This window comes from Rhinolophus sinicus, linkage group LG06 (assembly GCF_036562045.2).
Source record: "Rhinolophus sinicus isolate RSC01 linkage group LG06, ASM3656204v1, whole genome shotgun sequence".
In the NCBI taxonomy this organism is placed as follows: domain Eukaryota; kingdom Metazoa; phylum Chordata; class Mammalia; order Chiroptera; family Rhinolophidae; genus Rhinolophus; species Rhinolophus sinicus.
Window position 1 is genome coordinate 724,744 of NC_133756.1, and position 24,633 is coordinate 749,376.

At 52.2% G+C, this 24,633-nt stretch overlaps 1 protein-coding gene across 1 annotated transcript; it reads right to left on the minus strand.

Moving 5' to 3' along the window:
- Nucleotides 1-549: 549 nt before the first annotated feature.
- Nucleotides 550-14,618, minus strand: AGTRAP (angiotensin II receptor associated protein). The gene is made up of 5 exons (XM_019756342.2): nt 14,462-14,618; nt 6,072-6,106; nt 3,712-3,817; nt 2,642-2,837; nt 550-1,168 (listed from the first exon to the last, which is right to left on the minus strand). The coding sequence occupies exons 1-5, from the start codon at nt 14,486-14,488 to the stop codon at nt 1,053-1,055; spliced, it is 480 nt and encodes a 159-aa protein (XP_019611901.1). The 5' UTR covers nt 14,489-14,618; the 3' UTR covers nt 550-1,052.
- Between the last annotated feature and the right edge of the window lie 10,015 nt (nt 14,619-24,633).

The following is a 24,633-nucleotide window of genomic DNA, read 5'->3' on the forward strand; positions in this document are numbered from 1 at the left end:
CAGTCAGACTTGGGGCTCTGGGACTATGAGGAATTGGGGTCTGTGATTATACTGTCCCCTCTGCTTGGCACAGGCAACAGCCAGGAAGAGGCTGCCTGTTGCTTCCTGACCCGACATCATCACAGGCTCAAGGAGCAACCCCACTGACAACGTTGCTGTCATTTCGGGAGCCCTTCTGTGGCCCAGGCACTTACCATTTCTTCTGCCTTATCGCCCTTTGGCAGGCATTACACTTTGTCCAGAAGACACTGAGGTCAGAGGCTAAGTTGCCTAAGGACACACAGACAATCAGTGGCAGCGCAAGATTCAAGTCAGTACCTAAGTCATCTGATTCAGAGGAACCGATGTCTTGGAAGATGCCCTTGTCTGTTGGGGCCTCAGCTAGGCCAGAGCTGGGCGCAGGGCAGGCCCCACTGGTCATGAGCCCCTCCCTCCTCTGGGCAGCTGAGCCCCGGCAGCCCGTGGAGTCGCAGGGGAACCTTCCCGGGAATGGCAGGTGCAGGACCCAGCCCAGCTGGGAAAGTAATCATGGCTCAACACACAGCCAGCTACAGAAGTCCCCAAACTTTAATACCACGGCTCCGAGAGGGCAGCTGGGAGCTGTGGTGAGTCTCGGGTGCTACAGATACCTCTGCCTCCAGTCCTGGGGTCCTGAGGCACCAAGTGACCAGGCAGTGAGAAGCCAAAGGGCCTTAACCCAATACTCCCGGGGCTAAGCACAACCAGAAGGCCACAGGGCTTGACCTGGGGCCTGCACAGAGGAGCTAGGGGTGGAGGTAAGGAAAGAGACCATGGTTCCCAGCCTGGGACCAGTGGGATACCTGGAAGAGAGGGGGGCCACAGGGAGCTTGGGACAGGTGTGGGCATAGGACATTCAGGCAACACCTGAGGTGGGGAATGGGAAGGCACATTCCACGTTAGGTCCAAGAAAGGCAGGTGAGGAGCAGTCCTAGGATGGCATCCAGGGCATAAGGAAGGTGATGCAGCCTGGACCTCCCCCACAGTTTGTCAAACTGGCCCCTGGGTTGGGGCCAGGCCCAGTGCGGCTGGTTTCAGTACGCTTGGGGGGTGTGACCCTTGCTCTCCGGGCCTGCAAAAGGGTCTGAGGGCACCTCTGGCGAGTCAATTGTCTGGTAAGCGCTGTGCTCCTGTGAAGGTCCACAGAAACCTAGGCGGTGGGGAGATGGAGGGAAAGAAAAAATGATGGGTGAGGGCGCAGGGCATCCCACTAAGTGCAAACCAAGATCCACTCCATCCCCACCAGGCAGGCCAGCGCTGGGCATCCCGGCACCAGGACAGTGATGGTGGCCGTAGCCCCAGTCAGCAAGCTGTAAGCACGTGTTATTCATGCAATCCTCCCATAACCCTAGAGATATTATTAGCCCCACTTTGTAGATGAGGAAACTGAGCATCATAGACGAACTGACTTGTCTGAGATTACACAGCATGAAGCTGAGAGCTAGGATTCAGATGTAGGCAGCATGACCCCAAAGCCAGGGCTCTTAGGCACTATGCCCGGTACTTCCCCAAGCAGCATGTGCTCAGGAATCTGCGCTGGGGAATCCCCAGCCTTGGGCCCACGTTCCCCCCCCCCCCCCCCAGCTCCTCTCCCAGGGAGAATGGACACCGTGGTATTATATCCAGAAGGCCCCAGGGCCTGGCACAGTTGCAGAGGCTGGAGAGCTAGGGCCAGGGGTGCAAGGCAGGGATTCCTCACTCCTGCATTCCTCACTCCCATCCCTCCTCTGCTCATCTGTCCTGTCATCCTGAACAAGTCCCAAGGGCTCTGGGTCTCAGTTTCCCCATCTGTCCAATGGCAGGAATGTTACTGGTCCCTCCTCACTCCAGGGCAGGCCCAGGCAGTGCTGAGGTTGGCCCCAGGCCACTCCTGCCCTTGGCTGATTTGCTCCCTCAGGCGGGTCATGGGCCACCCTGGGCCTCTCTTCTCAGCAGTGAAGTTAATAGAAGGCCATTTCTCAGAGAGAGAAAGGAAATGAGAAAGTGTGTGGGAGAGAACAGGAAAATGGCTTGGCCAATATAAGAAGGTATAGCTCAGAGAGGGCGTGTGGCGGGACTAAGGCAAGAGGACTGGTCCGCAGGGGAAGCACCTGCCATTCAATGCTGTCTTTGGCTGAGGCTCCCTGGCCCATGCCAGCACCCTCTCTCCCTTGGCCACCCAGACCCCACAAGGTTCTGGGGACCGGGTCTGTGGGAGCTGAGAGAAGGTGGCCCGACAGGTGCCCTCAAGCCTCAGGATGCAGATTGCCCACAGCTGCCCGTGGAACTGCATGACACCCCCAGCTGCATCTGTGCCCGAGCTCAGAAGGGCGGGGGCCTAGCCACTGTACCCAACTCTGCTCATAGCCTAAGGCCATGGAAAGGTCACACCAGGCTGGGACAGCCCAGGGACCACGGGGCCCCTGCAGCAGAGCCCAGGAGCCAGCACACATTCTAGCCTGGCGCTTAGCACTACACCAAGCCCCTCCCTGCACCTTGAGCCCTCGTCACCTGGTGCAAAATCAGCTCACTGGGGCGGGGCCGTGGGGCAGAGGGGGAGACAGAGGAGACGTGGGGAGATGGCAGTGCTGTCCCCTGGCCGGTGAGAGAGGAGTCGGGGACTGGCAGGAGGGGGTGGCCTCACCAGCGTGGAGCTGGAGTTCACCCCCGCGTTCCCGGTACATGTGGTAGACGAGGCAGCAGGAGAACGGCTTGAGGAGCAGGTTGAGGATGGCCATGCCGGCGCCGAACTGCCCTGTGTCCGTGAGGATGTGCCGTGGGTAGAAGATGCTAATGTGGATGATGTCCAGGAAGATGGTGGCCACCAAGCCACCCAGAAACTGCAAGACAGGCCGGCACAGGGCCCAGGCGTGACCACGTCATTGGAGGTTATGGGCACAGCGATGCCCCCTCACGCCCCCATCACTCCCCCACCACATATACCAATCTGGAAGCTCCATTTGTGCCCTACTGTGCCCTTAGAGTTTGATGGAAAACAGACCAAGCAAGCAAGCAGGACCCTGTGGAGGAGATGCCTGATGTCAGCAGGGCCGGAGCAGGGACTCGGGGGCTCCACCTGTCTCCTATCACCTTTGAGACCATGACAAGGCACACAGCTTGGTTCCAGCACCTCCGAGACGGAAGGTCCCCCAGAGTTCACCCAACCTGTCTCCACCACCAAGGAAATCCCTTCTCTGTCGTCCTTGAGGCCCCCAGCCTCAGTCATGCTGAGAGGCTGGTGCTGGAGCGCTCACCGCCCCTTGGGGCTAAATGGGTGTCGGGAAGCTCCCCCAAGGCAGAGCTCAGCTGGGCTGTGTCCACTTTGACCTCACAAAGTAGTGGAGTTCCCTCTTTGCAGGTCTCCCAGCCACATCCCTCCCTCCAAAAAGAGGGTCCTAGAGGGGGGTTATTGGGTACATGCCCCACTCCCCTCGGGGAGTGACCAGTCTGGGGCACTGGTGGGAACCCACCCCACACCTTTCTTGGGGAAAACAATGAGCAGACTCTGGGCTCTGAGCCAGGCAAGCAGAGAGGCAGGCCAGGCCAGTGAAAACACACGTGGGCTGGCAGCCTGGGCGGGCTTATCTGCAAGGCTGTGGGAAATGGAAAATGAGGACACAAGGGAAAGAGAGAAGACTGGGACGGCTGAGGGGAAGACAGAACAGGGGCCATGGAGCACCCTGAAGCCCGTTCCCGCGCTGCTTCACAGCTCACCATGCTTATGGCGTCGATGGAGTCCCGCTGAGCAACGGCCCACACCCCCAAGGCCAGGACGGTGAAGTTGGCCCAGGCATAGGGGCCCAAGAACACGAGGCAGCCCCTGTGGGAAGATGCGCCTGAGTCAGGTCAGGTGGTGTCCGCCCCACAGCTGCCCACCCCCTCCCATACACAGGTCACCTCCCCTGCACAGCAGGGTCTCAGGGCCCCCTCTGAGAAGAGGCCAAAGTCTTCCAGGCCACAGGGTACTTGTTTTCCTCCCCCGCTGTGCCCCAGAAATGTCAGGAAATCCCATTGGCTCTGCTTCCCAATCGGATCCCTCCAGGTCAAAACTGTCTTTGGCTGGATTTACCACAGCAGCCTCCCGCACTGGTCTCCTGACTTCCACTCCTGCCCCCGCCAGGCCATTGTCTAAATAGCAGTAATGTCCAGGGATGTCACTCCTGAAAATCCTCCAACAGTTTTCTCTCCCACTTGGAAGAAAACAGACTCTTCCCCGTGGCCTAAGGGGCCCTGTGGGAGTTACCGTGACACAACCCTCCTTTCCCTCCAGGCCATCACCTGTGCTGCTCCCTCTACCCTGAACACCTGGCCCCTTTTCATCAGTTTAGTCTCCACTCAAATGTTAACTCCAAGACTCCTTTCCTGACCACCCAATTTGAAGTACCACCTCGTCCCTTTCTGACACAATGCCCACCCTATTTTATTTTTCAGGGTACTGATATGTTTGCTTGTCAAGCCAATGAAAATAATCGTGAACACAGAGGCCTTCCTGGAATCTGGCACAGTTCTAAATGCTTTAAATTACCTAATTTCTGTTCATTTGTGTTCATAACTCCAGGAGGGGGCACTATTTTGCTCCTCATTTTACAGGCGAGGCAGAGAGGTCAAGGAACTTGCCCAAGATCCCACAGCGGCTAAGTGGCAGAGCTAGGACTTGAACCCTGGCAGTCTGGCTCCAGAGGCCATGTTCGCTCTGACTATTTCCACTGGGCCTAGATTGCCCCAGCATGCAGTGATGCACTTCATAAACTTAAATGACATTCACTGAAGTGTACCATACGGAAAACACGTGCAAAGCAGTTAAGGATAGAGTGAAACTAGGCTCCATGGTCTTTAAGTAATTTCATTTTGGGGTTTTAAGAAAGCAAGTGCTTTCTAGGGCCCCAGCCCAGACTCACCAACTGAGAAGCTGGGGAGTGTGACTGGGAAATCGGTATTTGACTTTGCTTCCCAAGGCCATTAACCATGATTATCACCGTTCACAGTATTCACAACCGTTTACATGTGCACTGCTCTTCAAAGTCTGCAAAGTGCACACGTGAACTCCATGGTTTCTACTCGTGGTTTGGCAGAGAAATCTCCCCAGAGGCTCAACAGATAAAACAGACAGTAATGATGAGTCAGTGCTGCAATCCTCCAGCCAGCCCTTTGTGGCAGGCCCTGGGCAGTGTCGGGTGAGCAGGCCACGCTTCTCCCTCACGGCTCCTGAGGAGTGTGCTGGCCTTATACCCATTTTACAGATGGAAACCAAGGCCCCAAGAGGTGGAGTCGTTTGCTCAAGATGGCCTGGCTGGAACATGCCAGAGCCAGGCCATGACCAGGGTCCATGGAATCCCGAGTCTGCTGTCTGTGGGCAGGGGGTGTGATGTAAGAGTGAGGGTCCACCCCTAAGCAAGTGACCTCACCCCTCTGTCAGTAGACCTTATCGTGTGTCTACTTGCTGAGCTGCTGAGCTAACCCACAGAGGGCAAGGAGCTCAGCCCTGCGGCTGGCACCGGGAAATCCTCCACACATGTAAGCAGTTATTTCTATAATCGTGCTTTCACCTTTCAATGACCTTATGAGATAAATGGGAGGGGCAGTGATGCACTTATTTTAAAGATGAGAAACTCAGGGAGTTTAAGTGACTCACCTAAGATCACAGATACACAGAGCTCTACCTGATGTCCACCCTACCTGCCTCGGGGAACGCAGCGTGGCATATGAGACCGGCTCCCTGGCTGCAGCACCTCAGGCCTCTTGGATGCAGAGGCCTCGGGGAGGAAGCAGAGTCACGCCAAGCCCCAGAAGGCTCGCGCAGTATCTGGAGGATAAGCTGAGCTGTCAGCACTGCCCTGGGCTGGCCACCTCCCCTAGGATGAGGGCTCAAAGCGCCTGGGAGGCAGTGATGGCAGAGACCTCTGGGAAATGCCTGGAGCTTGGGACGTGGGGAGCTTGCTAATGATGCTATTGACGAAGGTGCTACTCAGTCATGGACCCAGCTGGGAGACAGGTGGACAAGACCCCAGGAGACATGTGGACCCAGATCCCAGGGGCCAGGTGGATACAGAACCAGACACCGTGGAGTCACTCACCAGGTCGTCAGCAGCCAGTGAACCAGGAGAATCATCTATGGCACAAAATGGGGGGAGGGGACGGAAGAAGACATCTGTGAATGCGACCATGGGGGTGGGAGGTAGGGAAGGTTTGGAAGCCAGAAAACACAGGCGGCCCCTGCTTAGCACCTAAGAGGGCTTCACCAATGTCTGAAGAAACATCAGCCACGGCAAGTGAATTGGGGGTAGAGGAGGAGGAAGAGCACAGGCCAGGGGACGCTGCCACGACACTACTCCCCATAACCTTGGGGGCAGGTGACACCTACACCCCTTCCTGCTTCCAAAGGCTGGAGGCTCCTTTGGGGAACCTGGCAATCTGCTCTGGAATCAGGGGAAGTGGCTGGGGTGGTGGCGGTGGGCTCGGTCAGGGGCATGGATCTCATCCTAAGTGCACTGAGGGAAGCCACCGGAGGCTCTTCTGCAAGGAAATCACTTGGCCTGATTTATGTTAAGACAAAAAAAATCCCTCTCGCTTTTTTCTAGGCTTCTATGATACTCCACCCTTTTAACTGCCCAGGAGTCCTTAAAATAACAGCCCCCTTGACTGGAACTGGTCTCTACTCCTGGCAATCAAAAGGGTCCTGACTGGAAAGCAAATAAAGAAGGAAGGAGCAGATGCTACTGGGAAGGCAGGGCAGCTATCAGCCAGAGCTTCCAAAGAAGGAGGGTGCTAATGGATGAGTGGGGATCAGCCAGGCAGAGGGGAGGGAGAGTGAGGTGTTCCAGAGGGGGGGCATGGACGTGCAGGCAGAAGGCAGGACCCAGAGCCTTGAGGAGGAAGACGGTGTAGCAATGGCTGAGGGGGTGGGGGGGCACTGACACGATGGGAGGCCAGGAGCCCCAAGTCAGGAGCATCAAGGGGCCCTTGGAGGAGTTTACTCAAAGGACTGAGGAGTTAAGCTGGGAGGGGGGCATGCCAAGAGCCCAGGGCAGGGGCAGTATGCCAGGCCCAGAGAGAGAGGGCAGACACAGCATGGACTTGCTGCGAAAGGCCCCGGTTTCTGGTCTCGTGAAAGGGCAGGAGAAGTTGCCCCCTGCAATAAAGAATTCTGGCCGAGGAGGGAAAAGCAGAGTTACTGTTTAATGCACAGCTGCTATGTGACAGGCCCTGCACCAAACGCCTCAACGACCTTCTCTGGGCCTCCCAATAGCCTCTGGGACAGACACTGTTATCATTCCCACCTTAGAGATGAGAGAGCTGGGCTCAGAAGTAAATGAAGTTGATCAAGACGCCACCGATGGCAAGTGGAAAAGCTAGAATTTAAGTCGACTCCAGAACCTGTGCACCTAACCTTCACACTGGAGGCCCCGCGAAAGATGTGGGCATTTTCCACACGTAGGGGGAGAGGCAGCCTGGAGCAGAAGCCTGGGACACCCTGCCTTCACCCTGGTGCCGAATGCGAGTGAGTCGAAAGGGACCTGGCTCCCCAGCCCCCCAAAACTCAGAAGACTAGGAAAGTATTCTGTGAGGACTGATGTGAGGACTTCCCAACTTTAGGGAGGTCCCAAGACTCTGAAAAAGGCAGGCTGTACATCCCAGAAGGCGTCTTCTAGCTCTAGAAGCAATCTTCACGATCGTCTCTACCTTTGTGTGTGCCTGAGCTCCTCCTGTGTGTCGGGCAGCATTCTAAGGACTTCCTGCCCATGAACTCATTTAATTCTTACCATCCCCTGAGGTACCGTTTTATAGTTGAGGAAACTGAGGCTCAGAGGTAAGTGACTTGCCTAAGGTCACACAGTGGTTCAGGAGCGCAGCCAGGATTCAGCCATGACAGTTAGGCTCTCCGGGCCTGGGTGGATGTGTTCTCTCCGATACACAGATGGGGAAACGAAAGCAGCGGAGGCTTGGTCCTCCATGGGTTTCTTTTCCCAGAGGCTTAAGAGAAACGATCAGATATGGTCCTAAGTTTCTTAAACATTTACAGTGTAACCCACCATGCCTGATACCAGCTTGGCAGCCACCCTGGGGATTCAGTGGTGAGTAGAGCAGATGTAGCACTGCCCTGTTCTCACCAGCAGGAGACACTGGCTCATCCAATAAGCACTTTAGGAACGAGGGAGCCAATGAGACACCATTTTGAAGGAAAGTTACAGCAGAGGAAAAGGAACCTCATTCTACATCAGGAGCAGTGGGGGAGTGAGCTGCTTAGAAGGCTTCTCTGAGAGAATGATATTTAAGTGAAGATGAAAGTGGTGAGCAGAAGGTTAAATATGGGCAGAGAGAAAAGAAGAGCATTTCAAACCGAAGGGACATCACCTGCTGTGTGGCAGAAGGGAGCATGGAACATTCTGGAAACTGAAAAGAAGCCAATGTGACTGGAGTAGAAGATAAGAGAGTGGAGGAGGGACAGGAAGCTGGGGGAGGGCAGGGCTGGGCCTGGGGAGAATTCTGATTCTCCCCAGAATCTGATGGGGAAAAATTCTGATTTTTATCTTAAAAGCCAACCACCATCCCCTCTAACAGGAAATCCTACCCTCAGAGGGGAGGGGATCTGCCAACGACCAAGCTGAGTGGGCAGCCACAGGCGTCCTGGTGTTCAGCTTTCAGACTAAGAGAAGACATGGCAGAAGGAGGCACAGGTGAGGCAGCTCACATCACCATCTTCCTCCTGAAAAGAACACCTGATCCTTCCCGCCGTTGTCTTCTCTTTCAGAACGGGTCTTTATTTCCCAGTGCTTTGGTTACGACATCTAGACTGTGCACATAATAGGTCTTGAACAAATGGCCCTGCAGAGCACGGCTTTATTAGGGTGACATGAAACGCTGAGCCACAGGGGCCGCTGATCTGCAGGGAAGCCTGTGGGGAAATCACTCTACAGAACCTGGGAGATAAAGACTTTTCCTAGAGCCAGAAAGTTCTGTAAGACGAATGAGCACCTGGACAAAGTTTAAAAACATGCCGTCTCTTGGGAAGAAAAGAGCATAACTTGGAAATATTGCAGGTCCTCAAAAGACATACAGTCTCTGCCATGTGACATCACTTTTGTTTTATAAATACGAAGTCAGACAATTAAGTTCTCAAACTTATCCTAGAAAAAGTGCTACATACCTCACTGCTGAGTATCACTACGGTCACCTTTGAAGTACTCCCTTTGGGAAGCTATGCACCGACGCCAGCCCGTACTCCACCCTTCAAAGCAATTTTGGAACTCTTTTTCTGGAATGGCCATCAGAGCTGCTATCGAATTACCCTTGATGTCCTAAATGTCATCAAAGTGTCTTCCTTTCAATATTTCCTTTATCTTGGGTAAAGAAAGAAGTCTTTGGGGGCCAGATCAGGTGAGTAGGGAAGGTGTTCCAATACAGTTATTTGTTTACTGGCCAAAAACTCCCTCGCAGACAGTGCCGTGTGAGCTGGTGCATTGTCATGATGCAAGAGCCATGAAATATTGGCAAAATTTCAGGTGGTCTAACTTTTTCACACAACTTTTCCAGCACTTCCAAATAATAAATTTGGTTAACTGTTTGTCTAGTTGGTACAAATTCATAATGAGGACGGCCAGTTAGCTCAGTTGGTTAGAGCACAGTGCTCTTAACAACAAGGTTGCCGGTTCGATCCCCACATGAGCCACTGTGAACTGTGCCCTCCACAGCTAGATTGAAACAACTACTTGGAGCTGACGGGTCCTGGAAAAACACATTGAAATAAATAAAAGTTGATTTTTTTTAAAAAGCCTTTAAAAAAAATTTGGGCTGGCCCGGTGGCTTGGGTGGTTGGAGCACCATGCTCCTAACGTTGAGGTCGCCGGTTTGAATCCCACATGGGCAGTGAGCTGCGCCCTCTACAGCTAAGATTGTGAACAACAGTTCTCCCTGGAGTTGGGCTGCCGTGAGCAGCTGGACGTCAGCATGAGCTGCCATGAACTGCCACGGGCTACCATGAGCAGCTGGCAGCCACCGTGAGGGGCTGGCAGTCAGCAGGAGGGGCCGTGGGCTGCTGAGAGCGGCTGGCAGCCGGCGAGAGCTGCCGTGAGCTGGTGTGAGTGGCCAACTAGCGACCAGCGACAGGCGACTGACTGCCTCAGCCGAGGGGAGCGCAAGGCTCATAACACCAGCATGGGCCAGGGAGCTGTGTCCTACACAACTGGACTGAGAAACAACAGCTTGAACCGAAGTGGGAGCGGGGGAGGTGGAAGAAGGGGGGAAATAGTAATAATAATTTAACCAGGCACTATAAAAAAAAATTCATAATAATCCCTCTGACAGCAAAAACGGTTAGCAACATCATTGCTACAAGTTCACAAACTTAATTGTCAGTCCTCATATATAAGAAACTTAGCACTATCTGATCACTTCTCTTAAGCCACTGGGAAAAGAAACCCACTGAAGACTAAGCCTCCTCTGCCTCAGGTTCCCCATCTTTGTAATGGGAGGACACACCCTCCCAGGGCTAAAAATGTCTAATGTCCAGGAAAGCTCCAACAAGAAACTGGGCCACAGGACCTGCCTTTCCCCAGAGTCCTGGAGGAGGGAAGAGTGACTCATCTGGGCACAAAGGGACTGTCTGCTGGCTCTAGGGGAGACTTCCAGTAACCAATGGGAAACCTGGGCTCCACAGAGAAGCGGGGAAGGAGGGGGGCGGAATCTGAAAATGTGCCTGGCGGCCCAAGCACTTTCCTGGCTGGGCAAGAGGAAAGAAAGACCTGAACGAGACTCTTCATATAATGCACGGTCCAGGGGGGCTGCTGGGCTCTTTTCCAGATGGTGCCCAATGTGTCAGAAGACCGAGGGAGGAGAGGGTTAGTGAGCCAAGGCAACACAGGGTAGCAGGATGCTGGGTTAGACACAGGAGACCTGGTTCTGGTCTAGAAGCCATGTTCCTCTGTGTCAGCCCTATGTTCCTTCTCTGTGAGATGGAGGCAATACCTATTACCTGTATGTCCCCTAGGGATGCCTCAACTGCAGAGACACAGGCATCTGGACAGTCAATGTACATGTCTGCTTCATAACCATGAGTACCTATGTAGGACAGGTACCCTATAATCGTGAACAGCAAAAGCAACTCCTGCTATTGATGAAGCCCTGCCTGCCAGTGTCTACACTGCCTTGAGCACTTGACCCCTGTCATCCTTGCAACTACCGGTACACGGGGGAGGGGGGGGGAGTCTTAATCTCGCTTTACTTATGAAGAAACGGAGGCTGTGAGAGGGTAAATTGGCCCACACTGTAACACCTACAAATAAGGGAGCCCAGGTGCAGATCTCAGATGGTCTATCTGGTCTGAGTTTTTATGCCAGTAAAAATGTAAAGCTACACCACCTCCTGGACCACTAGCTCCTCCTCTTATCACCCTAGAAGATAGGGTTTATTTTTGTCCTCTTTTACACTGAGGACACTGATACTGACAGGTTAAGAAACCTGCTCAAGGTCACAGTGAATAAGTAGCAAAGCCCAGCCTGGAATGTCTGGCCCCAAGGCCTGTGCTCTGTCCATATGCTATACTGTCAGGGTTTGGAAAAGCGGATGGAAATGAGGTTTAACCTGGAGAAGGGAAGGCTAAGGGGAAACCAAGGGGTCCTGTGGACTTAGACTACTTTGCCACCAGAAGCCCATGAGGGATGCGGGGGGTAGGGGGGGATTTCCCCACAGGTAGTGCACTGACCTCTCAGATCAACATACGGATCGACATATGAAATATAGTCCTACCAGTCCCGTGCAAACACTCCATGACTTGTTATCTGAGGTAGTGAGATCCCAGAGGGTGGCTAGGGCTAAGGGACACAAACCAGGGCTGCCCAGAGGGGAGGCGGAGTCAGGCAGTGGTTAACTGCATGAGCGCTGCAGCCAGATATCTGATCCTGGCTCCATGCTGCAGAAGCTCTGTGACCTTGTGCAAGTGACTTGACTTCTCAGAACTGCAGCTTGCTCTTCCGTAAAGTAGGGACAATATGCCTGTTTCATAGGGTTGTGCGGATCTAGCGGTACAGGGAAGTGGAGAGGTATGTGAAACACTCAACACAGTGCCTACCAGGTAACAGCCCCCGATACAAAGCCGTCCTCCTTACTACAGGAAGTCAGCTTCCTGAGTTCTCAACCCAAATGCTCCACTACCCGCCCCACCCCCACCCTCTTCCCACAAGGGCCTCTTTCCACAAGACGTCATGAACCCAAGTCTAGTCCTTTCTAAGCTTGTCACAATGTCATCCCTCCGGCTCAAGACTTGCCTCAGGGATGGGGCTCAGTTAGGGACTACCTTTTGTGCAAAGGGCCTAGGGCAGCTATTTCTTTTAACCTGGCACCACTGTCCACTCTGGCTGGGCACAAGCAGGCATTCGGCCAATTCCCAAAGAATGTATGAAATAAGGGAGTGGGGAGGGAGTGCAGGCCCACGGGCTGCATTTCCCCAGCTCCCTCAGGGCCTGGATCTCGGAATGACCCACGGACGTGCCTGTGAACCCTGAGTCAACAGCTACCCTCCATAGGAAGGCCAGATTTAACAATACAGCACACTTCATTTCAAATTTCAGATAATGAATAATTTGTTAGTATGTCCCAAATATTGCCTGGAATATACGTACGCTAAAAAATTATTCATTGCTGATCTGAAATTCAAATTCAACTGGACATCCTATATGTTACCTGGCAACCCTGGTCCCTCAGGGCCTCCTGACACTTACTTGTCTCTGACTAGTAACAGCAGAAGACCTATATAGAGACAGAGGGTCTTTTTTCCCAAATCAAGGGAAGGACCAGAGTTTCATTCTGGGCACCGAAAGCCAGCACAGCTCACCCCCATGGTGGTGCTTGGTCTGTCAGGCCAATAAGTCGCTCCAAAAAAGCCCCAAACAGATTTAAGTCCCCCTGATGGACATAAACTGTCAAGGCAGAAGTCAGCCCTAACTGGTGACCAGGCAAGGTCACAGGCTGGCTTTGAAGTCTGACCCTGGTGGGTTCAAATCCTGACTCTGCCACTTAATCCCTGTGGGACTTTGGCAAATTATTTATCTGATCTGAGCCAAGGTTTGCTCATCCGTAAAAGACGACAATATCAGCTTTCCGGGAAGGCTGTTGTGATTAAATAAATAACCTGGCACACCACAGATGCCCCAGGAATGAGAGTTCTCTCCCTTCTCAACTCCTGCAGCTTTGTCCTTCACCTGATTTTCTCTTAGCATTGTTTTAGGCAAATATCTAGAGAAAAGGCAGTTGGCATTAACTCCACACTGCCTGGAACAGAGTGAGTATGGATGTTTCCCTCATGGCAATTTCTTCCCAGCTAAACCATCAACCCAAGCCCATTCTCTTGCTCCAGCCATCTCTCCACGCAGCTGTTGACTAGAAGCTTCAGGGAGGTTGGTCCCAGCGAGTGTGATTACTGGAAGTCTGCCTGTATGAAGTCATAGCACAGAGCACGTCTCAAAACCCAAATATGAGTGATGTGCTGTTTTGTAGTCATCTATCTCTTGGGTTCCTTTAGTACCGGACACCATGGCTGCTAAATGCTTTGTCACCAGTGAGTAAAAGGGCATTCCTGGATACAGTCTCAAAGGGGACTGCACCGAGACCCAAAATGGCAGGTTTGGTGAAGGTTCACACCCTCCTGACCAAAGCTAATGGCCACAGCCCCTCTGTCGCAAACCCAGCCAAGAAGCACAGCGGGCTGGGGTTTGGCGAGAGAAAATGAACCTCCGCCAGTGGCGTCCTGAGGAGCTGTGGAGAGCCGCTCAGGAAATGAAGACATCCCAGGCAGCCCTGCAGTGTTTTATTAAGTGCACCAAGTTGTGGTTTTCTGCTGTTAAGCAACTTCTACTGGAATTCGTGTTTCTTAGGAAATAAGGACGCAGGGTTTATACATTTTGGAAACCACCAGTCCGGGCACATCTACTTTTCTTAACCGGATTTAGCAAACAAAGGAGGCTACCGTGAGGTTATGGGAGGCCAGGTGAAAGGTCTAACACCTCTCTCCCTCTCCCTCCTCCGCCCTCCCTCTCTCCCTCCAGGTGGAAGGGAGGTGTCCCGCCTCCAAGCCCCACTCCGGGTCTTAGTCCCTCCCCTGCGCCTTCCTCTTTCTCCAGGGGAATTATGGTGGCGTAGGCCAAAGCAATCCTCCAGGGCCGAATGCTCCCAGTTGGAGGGATCTGCCTGCGGGAGGGGGCGGCCCTTGCCCTCCCTTACCGCCTCCAGTTCCCTTGGTTTTCCCTCCTGGCCTTTTCCTGGATTTCCCTCCCGGCCTTGGTTTGTCTGCCTGCCTCCTTCTCCCCTGGGGTCTGTATCTTTTCTTTCTCCCTACCCCTCTTCTTTCCCAAACTCCCGGCCTTCTCACCTCTAAAATCCTACTTTAAAAGCGCAAACGGCCCCCGCACTCCAGGAGACCCGCCCCGCGCCCGCCCGCCTGCGGCGTGGCCACCCCCGCCCCGCCCGTCGCCACCTTCAGGTTCACGGCTGGCAGCTCCATCCCGACCTAGGCGGAAGGCACCTGTGCGACAGCCGCGGGGTCTTGGAACTCGGGAAGCAAACTTGCCGGCCCCACTCAGCCCTGCTGCCTGGGCTCCAACCCCAGCTCAGCTCCGGGCCACGTGAGTCGGGTCACATGACCTCTGCCGGTTTGCTAGGTGACGGCGTCCGCCAGCACCGCCAGCACCCGCCACCCGCCGGCTCCCAGCTCTGTCCACTCATTGCTCGGGGAGTTCCCGGGGGAGGCTGGAGAACATCAGGACTTTTGCCGCGAAGGGAGCAATATCGTGCCTGGTTAATATCCCAACAGGTGGACCGAAGGACCACCTGCAGCCAGGAGCACTTGGGCGTATGTCCAGGTGCAAAGTGAGGATGTGGCCACAGCTGCTGTCTCATCCTTTAGGGCATCCTCCGTCCTCGCTACCTTCCAGTGTTAGAGACATTGACGGTACCTACCTAAGAGGATCCTTGTGAGGATAAATGAACGAATTTTGTGAAAGAAAAATTTATTCTGACATTTGTTAAAATGGTAGGGAAGACTTCATCCCAGACTATTGCAATAGGGATGTTGCAGGAGGGGAGAAAAATCAAGCTTAACTATGAACACAGCAAGGACAAGTGGGGTTTTATAGCCAAGCCACAGAGTGAGGGGTCCGTGGATGGGAAATTACTAAGAGGAGACACTAAAAGTTGGGGGGATTCTTGCTAAACTGACCTAACAAGATTCTTGCTAAAGGCAGGCCAAGGACTTAGACATGGAAAAGTGAGGAGGGGCAGGTGAGGAACTTGATCAGATGGGAGGGTGATCAGTTATCAAGGGCAGGGGGATTCTTGCTAAAACTGGGCTATGCAGGCCCAGCAAGAACAGGTTGCACACCGAGGCCAGGCTGAGGCCTAGTTTGAGGAGAAGGCTTATGGGCCTAACTAAAGTTTGGTCAAGGATAGAGTTTTTGTCAAAGTAAAGTGCCTAGAACAGTGCCTGGCACTTATTAGATGAGCAGTACATACAAAATATTGTTGTTATCAATACACAAGGGGCCACTTGAATGAACATACTAAAAGCTGTAGAAAAATCCAGCCGGAAGACCAGCAGAAAACCTATAGGACACACGTGTTTCCAGAAAAAAGCAGACTAGTGAAGAAAGATTCTGTCAAGACACCTCTTTGCCTCTTAACCAAGAACGGAAGAAATTGAGGAAAGAAAGAGCTGTCTCACCTGCCATCTCAAAGGCTGTTGACCACCTCCCAACAGGAATGTAAATTCCCACTACCTCCATCCTCCCCTCCACCCCATCCTTCACCCATGACCGGAGAAAACTTTATTTAGAGAACACCAGCTTTCATTTAGAGTCACCTGGGGATGAGGGTCCCCTGGGGTCTGTCTGACAACTTGTTCTTGTCTCCAGGACAGGAGACCACGTGGGAACCTGCGAAACTGCCTGGGTGGGTCCTGAGATCATATCAAGACATATACTCTCTCCAACACAAAGGAAAGACTGCAAGACCTGCAGGACCCACTGACCTAATTTAATGCCCCATTCAGAGACAAAGCCCTGCAGCCCAGGGGCAGAGCAGCATAGCATCTGCCCTTGTAACTGAGAGCTGGTGATCTTTAGAGACCAGCCCAATGGGTACAGCTCATTTAGCTTGATTTTTGGGGATTTAGAGCACAGGGGAACTGCGCTAGAACAGGGCAACAGAGTTTGAGTCCTGGCTTTATCCGCTTACTGGTTGAACTTGGGTAAGTCACTTTGCCTCTCGGTGCTTCAGTTTTCTCATCTGTAAAATGAGGATAAGAACAGTGTCTTCCTCCAAAACGTTGTTAGGATTTATTAATACATGAAAGACATTTAGGACAGTGTCTGGCGGACAGTAAGCACTAAGTCAGGATTGGCTATACTTTTATTAGTAATTATTAGTGTATTATTGTTAATTATTCTTGTCAGTAGAGTACGTAGAAAAGAGTAATTCCTCAATAAGTGGTGGGTATTTTTTTTTTTTTTTTAAGATTTTATTGGGGAAGGGGAACAGGACTTTATTGGGGAACAGTGTGTACTTCCAGGTCTTTTTCCAAGTCAAGTTGTTGTCTTTTCAATCTTAGTTGTGGAGGAAGCAGCTCGGCTCCAGGTCCAGTTGCCATTGTTAGTTGCACCATCCCTTGCGGGAGTCGAAGAGTCGAACCGGCAACCTTGTAGTTAAAAGCCCACTGGCTCATATGGGAATCAAACCGGCAGCCTTCGGTGTTAGGAGCACGGAGTTCCAACCGCTTGAGCGACCAGGCTAGCCCCAAGTGGTGGATATTATAATATTATTATTAGATTACTATTTATCAATTTCCTTCTAAGAAATATCCTCCATCCACCCCAGATCCTAGAGGTGTTGAATCCAAGCCTGTTAGTGTGTAATAAGACCTTGATTACCTTGTAAGGAGAAAATGCAAAACAAACAATTCCCAGGATAGAGCTGACATTTATTAACATGTTGCGTACGGCGGGGTTTAAATCCCTCGTGAAGATTCTCGTGATCCACACGCAACATGTTAAGTACTTATTTTGTGGCAGACAGTGTGAAAAGTATTCACAATAAGTCCTCACAGGAACCCAATGCTGTAGCTACTGTTCTTATCCAGAGTAAGGTGATTGAGCTTTAGTGAAGTTAAGAGGTTTGCCCAAAGGTACATCACTAGCTGATACAAAACTGGGCTGGGGACCAAGGAGGTTTGGGTCCCCTGACATTCAGCCACTCAGCTCCGTTGTTCACCTCACAGGGAAACACTGCCCAGGCTAAGATGCAAAGGATGGAGGCAAGGAGGGGAAGACAGGTTGGAGCCAGGGGAAGCACACGGCTGGGTCTGTGGAATGTCCCTGCAGCCCACCCAGTAACACTATTCATCCTGACCAGCTGGGGAAGTGGGGACAGACCCAGTTGGCTGGGGTGGGGAGGGAGCCTACAGGAACAAAAGAAAGTGAAACCATTCTCAAAGGAGCCAGCGTTCCTGCCTTGACCCAGTGGTAACTATGGAAGGTCAAATGGACCCCCACAAAGCATATTCCACAAGGTTTTGGGGGTCATACTTTTGTAAGTCAAGTTTACATTTTTCTCTTATAAATTTTATTGGGGAATATTGGGGAACAGTATGTTTCTCCAGGGCCCATCAAGCTCCAAGTCGTCCTTCAGTCTAGTTGTGGAGGGCGCAGCTCAGCTCCAAGTCCAGTCACCATTTTCAATCTTTAGTTGCAGGGGGCACAGCCCACCATCCCATGTGAGGAACTGAACCTGCAACCTTGTTGTTGAGAGCTCATGCTCTAACCAACTGAGCCATCCAGCCGCCCCAAGTTTAAATTTTTCATGTCCCTGACCAATCCTGTCTGTCTTGGCCAAGTTTTATCTTTGTACCGTCAGCAAAGAATCTGACATGCAGAATAGATTCATTAGTTCATTCACTCATTCATTCATTCATTCATTCATTCATTCATTCAGAGAATAGATATTGAACACCTACTTGGGTAAATATCTAGGAGTGGAATGGCTGGACCGTATATGGCGGGTGTATATTTGGCTTTTTAAGAAATTGCCAAACTGTTTTCCAAGTTGGTTGTACTGTCCTGTTGTAATTTCTTCAGAGCACTTACCAATATCTGAAGGTATTGACCTATCAATTTACTTGTTTACTTGTTTATTGTCTGCCCCACCCCCAACTAGACTGCAAATCTTAGGAGGGTCTTGGAACCTCAACACTGGCCTGGGGCATGCTGGGTGCTCAGGGAATGAACCGAGGTACATCCACTGAACAAATTTGTGTGCACCACTTCCTCCCATCACCTGGAAGACCTGCCACCCAATTCCCTGCTTGTCCTCAGGACGCCACAGATAGTCCAGGCTCCGCTGAGGACGTCACTTGGTCAGTGCCACTGGTTATGGAAATGGCTGATGAAGCAGCCACAGCCGTGCCTTTCCTGTGATTGCCTGTGTCCTTCAGGTAAAGGTACGTTTTGGATCCCTGTCTTGCCTCCTCCTTGCAAAGTGATCTTGGGCAAGTTATTTAGCCTCGGGGTGATTGTGGGGATCACGTGGGATCATTTACATAGCATCCCTGGCACAGCTCCTGGCACTTTGTAAACGTTCAGGAAGCGAACAGCTGCCCTGCTGCTGTGAAAAACACGCAGCATCTTTCAGCGCCTCTCAGCATCTCCTGGCGCCCAATAAATACCAGGATTGAAGCAGCTGGAAAAGTCCCCTTTGATGGAGAGAAGAGTCCACCCATCCCCCTTTCCTATGTGCAAAGCCTGGGAACCAGGCCTTAACATTTGAGCAACATCGACCCCAGCACTGACCTTTGACATCTGTGTGACTTTGGGTTAGTCACCACTTAGTCTCTGAAATTTTTTCTGCATCTAGAAAATAGGGACAGTAATAGTCAACCCCGGGGTTGTGTGAAGCACAAAGGAGGCATCCCATATGAAAGGCTTTGAAATGGTTTCTAATTGTCCTTTGGTCTTCAGAGTCCTGGACACCTGACAATTCTTAGGTGGCCCGGCCCCTTCCTTTCCCAAGTGGGCAAATCAAACTGGAACCGACAGAGAAAAGAACCAAAACACTGTCTGAAAGGCACATGTACCTATGAGAAGGCAGGGCCGTCCACAAAAGCACATCAGAGAAGGTTCTGGAAGGTAGGGTGTGGCCCTTGGTGGCACAGGGAATGTCACTGAGATTTGATCTGATGTCCTGTCCTCCAGCATTTCTGCTCAGCTTGTCACAAACACACCGTCTGTGTTTCTGGCCTAAGTTCTGGCAGGGTTGGGGAAGGCCTGGTGTTTTGTTGGTCGGTGATGTTCTTTGTATCTGTGGACGGGATCTTCTCCCTCTGATGCCAGCTGCTGGGAGCAGAGACAGCAAAAATGGGCAGAAGTGAAGGAACAGAATAGAACCCTGTGGACTGGAGTTGGGGTGGCTCTCCGGGGCTCCCAGACTTCATCCCCTGTTTTTCAGCACAGGCTCTGGTTGATGCCAAGATTCTGAAGGTATCGAGGCCATTATGACTTGTCAGTAAAATCACCGTGTCCATACTATCGTTCAGGGTGGATGGGCTGCTACTCCCAGTTCCTGGGTTTTCTGGAGGCACCTGGACATCGCTGGGAGGTGTGGGAGCCCCCCCTTCTCCAGAGGGGACACCGGTCTTTGTGACTAACCAAAACAAAGGGGTGGGGGCGGTGCTGATTTGGAACTGTTTGTCCCAATGGCATAGAATTCAAACTTACAGCAGCCTCCATCGCTGACTTTTAAAGGCCCAACCAAGCTTTTTGACTACTTCTCCCTGAGACTTAGAATGCAGCCAATGATCCCTGATGTTCCTTTTGTTTTGCCATCTCATCAGGGTCCTATGCAAATTATTGCCCCACCCTGGCAAGCCCTCAGCAAACACTTTGTGATACTCCCCTGTCCCTCCAGAGACCCTTGCACTCAAATCAGGCATCAGAGAACCCATCAGAACACCCTATGGACCCCTTGGTGAGTGTGGGAAAAGCAGAAAAGGAGACTGCCTGGGCCCTGTTGGATACTAGGAAACTGGTTGTTAGACACCAGCCAGAAAGAGCGGATTTAAGAGGCTGTTGCCCAAGACAGCAGCTCTCTAACTTTGTCCTATGGCATTTCTTCCTTCCCCTTATCCTGCTGCAGCAATCGTCTGTATGTCATATGTGCACACACAAGTGTATGTGCACACACGCAGGTCTTCATTAAATGTGTGCTGACTGCCTCCCGCCTCTCACTGCCTGTCCTGGTTCTGTCCTTCTGTCCAAGTTCAAGCTGCCACCTCCTTCTCTCTGTCCAGCCTGACCTTCTCTCCGTGGGGATGGGGTTGGAATTCCAAGGGAGGCATCTGAGGGCTCTGGCCGCGCCTTAGAGATGCTCAGACACAAACAAGACCGGGTATGGCGGCTGAGCCCCAGAGCCTCCAAGATGCCTATCTGTCATGGGTTGGGTCCTGGTGTTTGCTTTCACCCTCTGCTGCTGGGCTGGCTCACTGCAGACAGCTCCCCGCCTGGCTCTGCACAGGCTCCATGAGGTGGCACCTCCCTTTGGGGGGGGACAGGCAGTCAGGGAGCCGGTGCTCAGGCAGAGGGAGAGATAAGAGAAGAATGAGGAAGCAGATGGTGGGGTCGGGTGGGGTGCCTCCACAGGTTCCACCAGTTGGGAAGTCCCTGGGAGGAAACCTGATCCTAGTGCTCCCTGAGAGGCTCCTCCAGGAGGCAGCCTGAGGTGAGTGCATGACCTTTGGTTCTGGAAGCCCAGGGCTGGGGCCTGCCCAGCAGAGGTCCTATCCCCTACCGGCCCTGAGAGCAGCCTTGGTAATGGCTGGATGAGCCGCACAGCTTCTGTGAGCTGGGCAGTGGGTGGGGGGGTGTGAGGATAGGTGACCGGTTCCTAGTAGGTGCTCAATAAACTTGAGGCATTTGGGAGACAACATGGGGGCAGTGGACATAATCAGGTTTCGGAGTCAGAGAGACCTGGGTAAGGACCCTGGCACTGTCACTACTGCCTGACTTTGACGAGTGGCCTTTATTTCTCAGTGCCTTAGTTTTCCTCCTCTGCAAAATGGGGTCCAACAATTTCCGCTCTACCAGAGGATGGGTGCCTCAATAAATAGCTCAATAAACAGAGGCCAGGGTTGTGTTCGAATGAATCATTTCCTCTCTAAACATGTACAATAGTCCCCCCTTATCCACCCACCCTCCCTTCTCTTAGACATTCCAAGACCCCCAGTGGATGCCCAAAACCACGGATAGTACCAAACCCTGTATACTATATTATTTCCTATACATACATACTGGCAAAGTTTAATTTTTAAATTAAGCACAAAAGATTAATAATAACTAATAAAATAGAACAATTACAAAAATATACTCTAATAAAACTTATGTGAATATGGGCTCTGTCTCAAAATATCTTACTGTACTGGACTCCTCGTGATGATGTGAGATAATAGTCTACGTGATGAGATGAAGTGAGGTGAATGAAACATTATTAAGTAAAATAAGGGTTACTTGAACACAACACTGCGATACCACAACAGTAGATCTGATAACTGAGATGGCTACTAAGTAACTAACAGGGGAAGTGTCACGTACAGCATGGAGACACTGGACAAAGGGATGATTCACATCCTGGGTGGGACAGAGTGGGGCAGCTCGAGATTTCATCACGCTTCTCAGAAGGGCTTGCAATTTGAAACATATGAATTATTTATTTCTGGAATTTTCCATTTAATGTTTTTAGGCTATGGTTGACTGCAGTTAACTGAAAACATGGAAAGCAAAACCGTGGATAAGGGGGGACGACTGTATTCCACTCTGTGCCAGGCGCTGACATAAGGCCAAGGCTGAGGACAGGGAGAGACAACAGCTCAGGACCACAAAGTGCAGAGCTGACCAACTTGCCCCACTGCACTGACCAATCACCAGGGCGGATGGAGCCCAGGTTTCCTGCCACGGTCTTCCAGGCACAAGCGTGGGGTTCAGGATACACCTGGGCCTCATGGTGGGGGGGGGTACAACGAAGGGACACAGGCACCTCTGTTTAGCCACTTGCCTACCCAGTCATGTGTCCATTCACACGGACACCCCACTCCGAGATTTCATGTTCTGACGTTGAGTAGACACTCGTTTGGGCACACCAGGGCACGCATGCACATGTACATGACAGATGGCAGCTACTGCTGCCACCTGACGCTCAAGCTGGCAAAGGAGTGAGGAAACCCAGAGCTCACAATATGCCAAAGACAACTCTGCCACATGCCCAGGTGCTGTGGTCTAGGAGTGAAGCCTGGGAACCATGCCCACCCCCCCACCCCCAGTCCCCCGTGATGGTCAGTTTTCTGTGTCAACTTGGCCAGGCCATGGTACATAAGGCTTTAATGACACACTAATCTAGATGTTGTGTGAAGGCATTTTGTAGATTTGTCAACATCTACAAACAGTCGACTTCAAGTAAAGGAGATTACCCTCCCTCGTGTTGGAGGGCCTCATCCACTCAGTTGAAGGCCATAAGAACAAACGCTGAGATTTTGAAGAAGAAATGCAGCCTTAAGACTGCAACATCAACGCCTGCCCGAGTTTCTCACCTGCTGGACTGCCCTTCAGATTTCATACTTGCTGGCCCTTATAACAGTGTGAGCCAATTCCTTAAAATAAATCTATATAAATATGTATATAAAGAAGACATATAGAAATACATAGACATTTAAAGATATATAAAAATAAATATCCTGTTCTGCTTCTCTGGAGAACCCTGGCTGATACACCCCAAATCCAGCCACCTGGGCCCCTGAGGGCAGCACCCAGGCTGCCAGCAGAAAGCCGGAATCCCTGTGGTCTTCTTTTCGACTGGTCTTGACCCCTCACTTCAGCACTGCTCTGACCCCTGTTAGTAGAAATGGTTTGAGTTGACATCTCAGGACAGAAGGGGTTTTCAGAAGCCCCAGCATGCCTTTCTGTAACCATTGACCTGTGGGTCTGCAGTGTAGATTAGAGACCGGTAAACTAGAGCCCGTGGACAGATCCCGCCCACCGCCCTTTTATGTAAATAAAGTTTCACTGGAACTTAGCCTTGCTCATCCGTTTGCACTTATCCATTTCCGTGTTATCTATGGCTACTTTTACACTACAATGCAGAGCTGAGCAGCTGGGACAGAGATGGTATGACTTGCAAAGGCTATACGGAAGGGGACCATCTGGGCTTGATTCTTGAGAACCATCCCCCATGGAAGGTTCATCAGCTACCTGGGGCCCGAGCAGGGAGGAAGTGAGTTCTCAGGAAGGCTTGGTGTGGTAGTTCTCATACTTGGGGTGGGGAGCTCATCAAACATACAGATTCTCAAGCCCACCCCTAGAGAGGCCCAGGTGGGGCTAAAACAGCTGGGTTTGTTCCTCATACAATCCTGATGCTGGGAGCCTCAGGCCCACATTTTTGGTAACCCTGTGTAGGGACAGAGTCCCAGAAAGCAGTTTCCAGGCTCTTGGCCTCACGTGGAAAGGTGCTCACTCGGGTAGTAAATGGCCATCAACTGTGATTAGATGGCCATCAGCTGTGGCTAGTTGGCCGTCAGCTGTAACCAGTGAGCCATTGGCCACTAATATAACTGTTGTGGCTACGCTAGCAGCAAATGGGGACTAGCAAGAAGATGGTGGCTGAGCTAGCAAGCATGGATTGCAGCTAGCAAGTTGGGGTTGTGTCGTGCGGGAGACCCTGCTCACCGCGCCATTTTTCAGGCGGGGCAGCCTGCAGGGTCTCTGGTCCCGCTCCCCACACAAGAACGCAGGATATGGTGAGGCCAAAAAGGAACACCCACGGAGCCATAGGTAGGGGAGTCATACCACTATGGTCTCACTGGAGGCTGGGCCCACGGGACGCGCGACCTGACCGACGACTCTCCTCCACTCTCTTGACCCTGTTCCTCTCCTCTCTTCCACTCTCCTCGGCTCTCCTCTTCCGCTCTCCTTGGCTCTGCTCGGCTCTCCTCCGTAGCCGCAGCAGTTATACCAGCGGCCAATCGGCTAACCGGCCACAGCCGACGGCCATCCACCACCCGAGCCAGCACCCCTCCACGTGAGGCCGAGAGCCTGTAAACTACTCTCTGGGGCTCTGTCCCCACAGGTTGGTTGGTTGGCAGAGAAGCGGACAGCAGGTTGCAGATCGTGTGGCTCCTTCTTCCTGTGTCTCCAACACAGCTGCCAGTGAGAATATAGTGGTATGACTCCCGTATCTATGGCTCCGTGGGTGTTCCTTTTTGGCCTCACCATGTCCTGTGTTCTTATGTGGGGAGCAGGAGCTGAGACCCCGCCTGACACCCTGCATGACAGCCTGGGTTAGGGTTTTTCCCCCATTCAGGCTGCTGGAGAGAGCCCCTCAGTGGTGTCTGGGCAGGGAGCTCCCTACAGAGACACCAGGCCTGTAAGGGCAGCCCGTATCTGTGGTGACCCTGGCCACCAGGAAAGTCGGGACCCTGTCTTGGCTTTAATACATAGAGCCACTGAGAGCCATGCGTGGTTTTGCTCTGATCAACTGGCCTGGTAGGGCCTGGTCAGCAGAGCTGGGTGCTGCTCACTGGAGCTGCCACTGAGACGATATGTCTTTCCTGGTGCTAAGCCA

Coding starts and splice junctions, on each gene's coding strand:
- AGTRAP (XM_019756342.2), bottom strand. CDS start 14,488: ATGGAGCTGCCAGCCGTGAACCTGAAG. Junction 3,818..6,071: donor CACTGGCTGCTGACGACCTG/GTGAGTGACTCC, acceptor ATCTTCCCACAG/GGGCTGCCTCGTGTTCTTGG. Junction 1,169..2,641: donor TGAACTCCAGCTCCACGCTG/GTGAGGCCACCC, acceptor CCCACCGCCTAG/GTTTCTGTGGACCTTCACAG.